Source organism: Arachis ipaensis, chromosome B8, assembly GCF_059453495.1.
Source record: "Arachis ipaensis isolate K30076 ecotype BB chromosome B8, ASM5945349v1, whole genome shotgun sequence".
Taxonomy (NCBI): domain Eukaryota; kingdom Viridiplantae; phylum Streptophyta; class Magnoliopsida; order Fabales; family Fabaceae; genus Arachis; species Arachis ipaensis.
This window is the reverse complement of record NC_142443.1, coordinates 113,735,604-113,742,997: the sequence shown is the minus strand read 5'-3', so window position 1 is coordinate 113,742,997 and position 7,394 is coordinate 113,735,604. Positions and strand designations below refer to the sequence as shown.

At 36.8% G+C, this 7,394-nt stretch overlaps 1 protein-coding gene across 1 annotated transcript; it reads right to left on the bottom strand.

Annotated features, from left to right (window-relative positions):
- Window positions 1-3,935: 3,935 nt before the first annotated feature.
- HEXO2 (beta-hexosaminidase 2) lies at window positions 3,936-6,891 on the bottom strand. Its single transcript, XM_016316200.3, has 2 exons — window positions 5,879-6,891; window positions 3,936-5,061 (listed from the first exon to the last, which is right to left on the bottom strand). The coding sequence occupies exons 1-2, from the start codon at window positions 6,714-6,716 to the stop codon at window positions 4,121-4,123; spliced, it is 1,779 nt and encodes a 592-aa protein (XP_016171686.1). The 5' UTR covers window positions 6,717-6,891; the 3' UTR covers window positions 3,936-4,120.
- Window positions 6,892-7,394: the final 503 nt, after the last annotated feature.

Below are 7,394 nucleotides of genomic sequence, written 5' to 3'. Positions count from 1 at the left end.
TAGTATCTTTGAGTATTTTAAAGTTGACTTAACTAATAAGGCTGTTGAGAACAAAGTTTCACAGATCAAAGGAGGAGGAGCTTCTGGGAAGAAAAGCAAGCGCTCAATGCCTTCTGAGCCGTCACTCAGCGACCTTGAGAGTCGCCCAGCCGAACCATCTAAAGTGACTGAATCCATCAAGGAAGTCCTTAATGAATTCCTCAATGTGTCCACATTAATGTTTCAATCACACAAGGCTGCCCGAAAGTTAGCATATGAAAATGAAAAAGCTTGGCAGAAATGTTAAGAACGGGTGGGCTTGATGATTCAAAGCTTTGAAGATGAGATGATGACAGAGAACAAGGAAAAAGATTCTGGCTCGGAGTACAACCTCTCAGATGATTGATGATTGTTCTTTCTTTCTTTATTTGATATTTGGCATGATAGGCTCAATCTAATACTGTGTTAGTTTATTTTGGTGCTATAGACACATGACACTGTGAGACTTTGGATATATTTTGTATTTTAGATATATTTTGCATATTCTATTCTATATGTCATCTTTTGCAGGTGCCCCTTGATGCCAAAAGGGGGAGAAAAGTGCTGAAAATTGAAATCATGAAAACAGAGAATGAAATCCGTGTGGATTTATGATTATCCTTGTTATAAATATTGTGCTTGTGATGCATTTGCTTTAATAATGTGGCTGCCTGGTTGTTAACATGTATTCTTGTGATTAAAGTAATGGATTTATCTTGATGAATATGCTTGCTACAATAGGAATAGGAATATTCTGATTCATCTTGGTAAACCTGCTTGTTGAATACTTTGTTTTTGGCAGTTCCTTTAAGCATTGGGTATGAAAATAAATGTTGAAAATTACTGTGATCATGCCGTGATTAAAAATATTTTCTTACCATAAGTATGTTGCTCTGAATTGATTGAAAAATATGTTAAAACAGCAATTTACTTTCAAAGATAATTTTTTGGTTAATTATGTTGTGTGTTTGAGCAGAAAATCAAATTATTGATAACAAATGAGTTTTGATTATCATCCAATTCTGCTCATAAATCAAGCCATTCCTCATCTTACATTGAATATGTTGAATAACATTGTTGCCTTAGGCTTGATAAAATTGTTACAGGTTGGAGCTTCCCTTGGTAAAATAGCATATATTAAGGGGGAGCCATGTGACAATTTGAAAGGGGAAGAAATATAAATCTTCAAAGGGAGTATTCCTTACTCAAAATCTTAAATTTCTTTCCATTTCAATTTTAACAATGTTTGTCATCAAGGGGGAGATTGATGAGTTTGGAAAACTCTAAGTTAAATTTGATGATGAACAACATTATTGAAATAATTAATTGCAAAATTATTAATTCTGATTTTCATAAAACATGTTAATTAATAATTTTTGTGATGCAGATTTACTATTGGGCCAGTCTGAAATATTATTGCAAGCCCAATGTTCTTATGATCACTCAGCCTTGTTCAATTTGGTATATTAAGTGACTGAAGCAATTAGTAATTATTTGGGTCAGAACCATGTTAAACTAAGCCCAAAATTGAAATACTTGCTAGAAGCAAGCTTGCATGATCCGAAACCATTAAGCAAAAAAAGCAAAACTTTCTTGCTTCCAACGGATCTCAATCTTTAATCATGTAATGGAACTCAATATTTTATTGAGAAGAATTAATACATGCATGGGAACTATGAGAGAGAAATTGTCATTGATTTGATTGATGGCATAATGAGGCACGCTACCTAAAGCAAAGGGAAGTAATTAACTTTAATTCATCAAATCCATTTGATTGCTTCTCTTTCTACACTTTCTACTCTCTCATCTTCTTTCTTCTCTTCGGTCATATCACAGGAAACTATGGAAGCTAAGTTGAGCTACCAAAAGAAAGAAGGAGCTACATGCATCAAGACCATTGAGATGATGGCAAGAAAACATAAAAATGTAGTGGCTAAGATCTGCAACCATGAAAGGAAAGATATGGTGATGAGATCTCAGCCTCTCCATACCAAAAATGAATAAGGAAGATTTCGGTCAGCAAGGAGAAGATCTTTGGGATGGCTTGTCTCTGCTTTTGAGTTCACTCATCACAGAAGGTAGCTAGGGTGGCTACATGAGGGAAGAAGCAGAAGTGGAGCAAATGAAGCTATCATCATCATGAAGTATCAAGGGCCAGAAGTTCATCTTGGAGAGCAAGGCAAGGATGAAGGGCTCGGATTGATGAAAAGTGGTGACCAAGGAAGGACTAGAGGTAATTGCATGTTGGGTTTTGCATGGGTTATCTCTTCTCTCTCTCTGGCCGAACCGGTTCTGTTTCTTGGAGAAGAAGAAGTTGGCTTGGTTTTTGGTTTCAACTGTAGAGGCTTCCCCCTTCTATAAAAAGGGAGAACAACCACGGCTTGAGACAAGGAGAAAGTGTGAGAGTGTAAGGCACAGAGTTCTCAGAGCTACCTGAGCTAACAGATTTATCTTCTCCTTCAATGTATTTTATTTTGTAATTTTTTGTTTAATTTTGTCATGTCTTGAGTCTCATGGAAAAAGGCAAACAGTGAGGTTTGTATGAAAAAGCCATAGAGCGAAAAAAGGTAGAGAGTGCAAAATTAAAAGAAAAAGCCATAGATGTCCCTAGAGTTCTTTTGTTCATCTATGTTGTGTTTCATGATTCTGTAGGAATCCCCTTGTAAGTTGGGTTAGCACTTTACAGTCTGTAATCAAGAAGATTATAGTGAAATTCCATCATTGTTTTGATGGAGACTGGATGTAGGCTGCATTGCACTTAGCAGCTGAACCAGGATATATCTGGGTGTAATTTTCTCTCTTCTCTACTCCATTTCTGTTTCTACTGCACAGGAGCTAAAACTGAAAAATATCTCGTGTCAAGTGACGAGACAAAAATAAAAGTCTCGTGGCTAGGGACAAGACAAAAATAAAAAAATCTCCTGAAGTCATTTCAAAGACCAGTAAGTGTTACTGAACAAAAAAAAAAGAGGGAGGGCTAAGATTCAACCCCCATTCTCTTAGCCACTGAAAACCATCAATATTAATTTTTCTTATAATTACATAGATAATCAAGCAATTGGAGCATCTAGAGTTGGGGATCTGTAACTGAATCAGGATTGTTTATCTCAATGTTTTCAAAATGATGTCTCATAACAAAAAAATTGTAGCTATTTCGTCAATTGTTAAATTTGATATAACAAGGCTAAATAAGTGGAATAGGCTTTTTTTTTGTACTCTTCATAGTTAGCCACAGTTGAAACCTTGGGTAAAGACGATGTTTTTTGTAGTGTACAATCACTCGTAAAAATGAATAATTTTTCAAGAGGCCTACACAACCTTCTTCTACGGCTCATTTGTTTGGATATGTAAATTTTGTGTGTGTTGTGCATAGTTATGAAAGTGGGTGGTGCTAGACATGAATGTGGAGACAGTTTTTTTTGAAAGTGAAAAAAACGGATTGTACGATTTCTTTATTAAAAAAAATTAAGAACACAAATCGGACTGTCCGATTTATATGGGAGGAAAAATCGGAGGGTCCAATTTGTAATTTTAATATTTTTTATTTTGAAAACAAAAATTGGATGGTCTGATTTTAATATTAAAATTTTTTTAATTGTCTAAAACACAAATCGGACAGTCTGATTTGTGTACTGTAAATTTTTTTAATTTTTTAAACATAAATCGGAAGGTCCGATTTGCTCTTGACACCATAACTGTGTAAAGCATCCATACACTCCATAATTGCCTCCTACACCATTTTTCCTTCCATATCTAAATTAAAAAGTGACCTTCTACACCCAATCAAAAGTAACAAAACATAAATGTTTACTCTGAATTGTTGAATTTTCTTTTTTCCCAAGAAAAAAAAAACCGCCAAATTGGTCACTGAATAATGCATATCACACACAATATAATCCCCTAAATTTTATAGTCCCTTGTAACCCTCAAAAGATATTTTTCATTTCGCAAATCATTCATGATTTTGTCAAAGGCATTTTGCGGATCATAAGTACATATTGTTTAAGAGCCAAATTGTCATCAATATGATCATTTGGGAGGGCTAATTTCATGGTTTAATATTGGGAGGTTGGGTTTCAGAACAAAAGAAGAAAATGCACAGCTACAATGGTTGAAGTGTGTTGCACATGCCAGGGTTCCTAACACACCAAAGTGGTTGAATTGGCTCAGCACCAATGCCTCTACTTACCATTCTGCTTCTCCATTCATTGAGCCTATCCGTGGCCTCAGCATACCTCTTCATACCGTTTTCGTCGCGGTTACCGGACCACAAAGTCTCAGCCATTGCAGAAGCTCTGGGCCAAATTCTCGAATCCACAACCGTACCATCAGCTTGTTCTGACCACAATGCCACTTCCCCACCCAAAACCAACTTTGCTTCTTCTTCAAGCAACCCATATGTTATATCATAGTTGTATATTGTTTGCCATGTCTTAAATGGTCCACACCAGGATCCACCATTATTCGCATCGCTTCCGGTTTGGTTGTCATAGGCACTGTTGTTCCCAACAAAGTCACCATGACCACAATCCAAGTAATAGAAGTCTGCTGACGACACGATCGCTCTGTATCCAGACGAAACTATCCTCTTGGTGTTTTTGTGTCCGTTGTTCCATGTCTGCAAAATTACATTCTCCTTAGGGAGAATAGTTGAAGAAACATGGACTGAATCACTCAGAAGAACGTCTTCCCAATAAATGACGGTCCGGTTGAGAGACATAATGAAAGGGAGAGTGTTGTTGACAAATGTTTCAAGAATTTGGTTAAGAGTTCCACCATTTGATAGGTAGTTCTGAATGGTTGGATCGGTTTTCCAACAACCTGGCACTACCTCATCGGCGCCGGCATGGTAAAAAGGTTCCGGGAACAATGTGGTCACGTCATGGATTACATTCTTCATAACTTGGTATGTCTTTGGGTTTAAAGGGTTCAAATGCCCTGTCCCTGGCTCTGCAGCCAGAATCTGGGATCCCGGGGTGAACCAGAACATGTTAGCACATGTTACAATTTCAGGGTATGCTAAAGCCCAAGATCCTGTATGCCCTGCAAATGTTTCATTTTTATGTTGATCACTATCTTCTATTGCTGAATTATGTGCGAGATCAGTGAGAATTCAGAATACAGTAATACTCTGAAAAAGACCATGTCTCAATCATTACAATTTATAATCATTTTTCCGTTTCTTTGAAATTTAAAACTACATTATTTGGTTAACAAATTTGGACTTTGCCCTGTTCTAAGGAGGTAAAGTTAGGTAAAAGATATACACTTGACATGGTTGAGTAGATTCATTTTAATATAATTGAGAATATTAATTCCTAACTTGGTATTCGATATAACTTTTAGCCTAACTGTTCGGTATCAAAGTCCTTTCAAATGAACCAGGGGTTCTTTTTGTTTAACATTTTATCTTCAAAGTCAATAACAATATTCTATTTGTTTAACTACTAGGCCTGTTTTCTCTGCAAATCATCTTCTAGAAATCAAACAAGATAAGACTAGTGCTATAATCCAACACAATCTGAGCTCGCAAAAAGATGCAAACAATCAAGATATAATAGAAAAATCACTAATCATTAATAATTACAATGAAACAAAATACAACGACATGTATACAAAACTAGGTAGAATACAACGATTAGTTAGAACTTGGAACTTTTTTCGCTATTTTCAGAGTTGTGTAAAGGGACGAGAGAAATTAATTAGTCCGATAATACTGGTATATCGTAATTAGAAAAAGGACAATAAATATTATGAGGAGTTAATACTGTGCCTAATCATCACTCAAAATCCAAAATTGTGAAGAAAAAAATTGCTAGTAATAAACAAAATTTCCGGAATTGTAAAATTGATGACTAACCAGGTGAATCAATCTCAGGAAGAACACGAACTCCATGGTCAAGCCCAAACTCCACAATGTTTCTAACATCATCAGGCGAATACACCATGTCACTATCATAAGCACCCTTATCAGCCAACCCAGGCTCAGATGGCACAAGAAGAGGGAAAGATTGGGAGTCAGTTATATGCCAATGGAACACATTCACTTTGTTCATGCTCAGGGCCTCAATTGTCCTCATGATATCTCTCACTGGATAGTAGTTCCTTGCGGTGTCAAGCATGACACCGCGATGACCGAATAGTGGGGCATCCCACACGTGAACCCCAACAGGAACACGTGTGGGAGTGTCCCATGCCAGCTGTGAGAATGTCTCCAGGCCTCTCATGGCTCCCCATGTTGTGGGAGCTGAGAGCGTTGCCGTCGAGGCATTCCAAGGAATTGAGAGCGTGTAGGACTCGTCGACGCCGTGGTGGAGTGGGGCGGAGGGGTTGGTTATGGTGATGGTGAGGGTGGAAAGCGGAGGGAGGTTTTTGGTGAGGTTTGTGGCTATGGGGACAAGCGGACGGTGGTGTTCGGTTTTGATGAGGTTGATGTAACGGTTGATTGCGGCAGAGAGGTGGTTGTTGGTGTGGTGGTTGACGGTAGTGGTGATGGTGAATGAAGGGTGGAGGAGGGTGGATTGATGAGGTGGGCCCCATGTGAGGTTTCTTGGTTTTGGCCACACGTTGATGTTAGTGGTTGTAACAGTTTTTGTTATGCTACGGTGATACGTTGCAACTACATTGGCAGTACTACTAGATAGACATAACATTAGAAGTAGAAGTAGAAGTGATGAGAGCAATGATTGAATAAGCATCTTGGGTTGTGTAATTTGTGGTAAGATTGGCTTGATTCTTGGTTATGTGATTGGGAATTTGGGATTGATATTAGGATGGGGTGGCATTAATATAGCACTATCATCGTACATGTGGCGAAGTTGACTTGAAGGGTGAAGACTTCTATCAGTTCTATACTTCTATGTGATGTGTTTCTCATGATGACAGAAATTCTGTAATGTTTGCGCATTAAAAATGTATTTTTATATTCGGATTTAACTAATGGTGATTGCGCATACAAATATTGGTATCATCATAATTTCGTAAAAATACAAAAATTTAATTAATATGTATCTTAATAACATAAATTAAAAATATATTAAAAAATTTAATTTTTGTATTTTTTTTTTTAGAAATAATATATATACTAGTCAAACTTATTAAATATACAAACAAATTAAGCTCGGTGACTACTTGGACTACATCTGATATTAGTACTCATATATTGATAGTCTCTTATTTAATTTATATTGTAAATGATGTCCATATGTGAGATAATAACTATCAGATAGTATAACTTTATTTCATTCTTTTAGTTAAAAATCTGATGAGAATTAATAGGAAAGTCCGAAAGGGAGAATAGATAGGTGTCATGGAAGGGTCAGCATGTTTGAACAGCTAGTTGTTGTTTCGTTGCTTGTTGTTTGCTTCTTAGTTGG

Excerpts from the sequence above, each read along its gene's own strand:
- HEXO2 (XM_016316200.3), bottom strand. The coding sequence starts at position 6,716 with ATGCTTATTCAATCATTGCTCTCATCACTTCTACTTCTACTTCTAATG. Across the intron at positions 5,062-5,878 it reads TCCTGAGATTGATTCACCTG|GGCATACAGGATCTTGGGCT; the intron begins GTTAGTCATCAA and ends AAACATTTGCAG.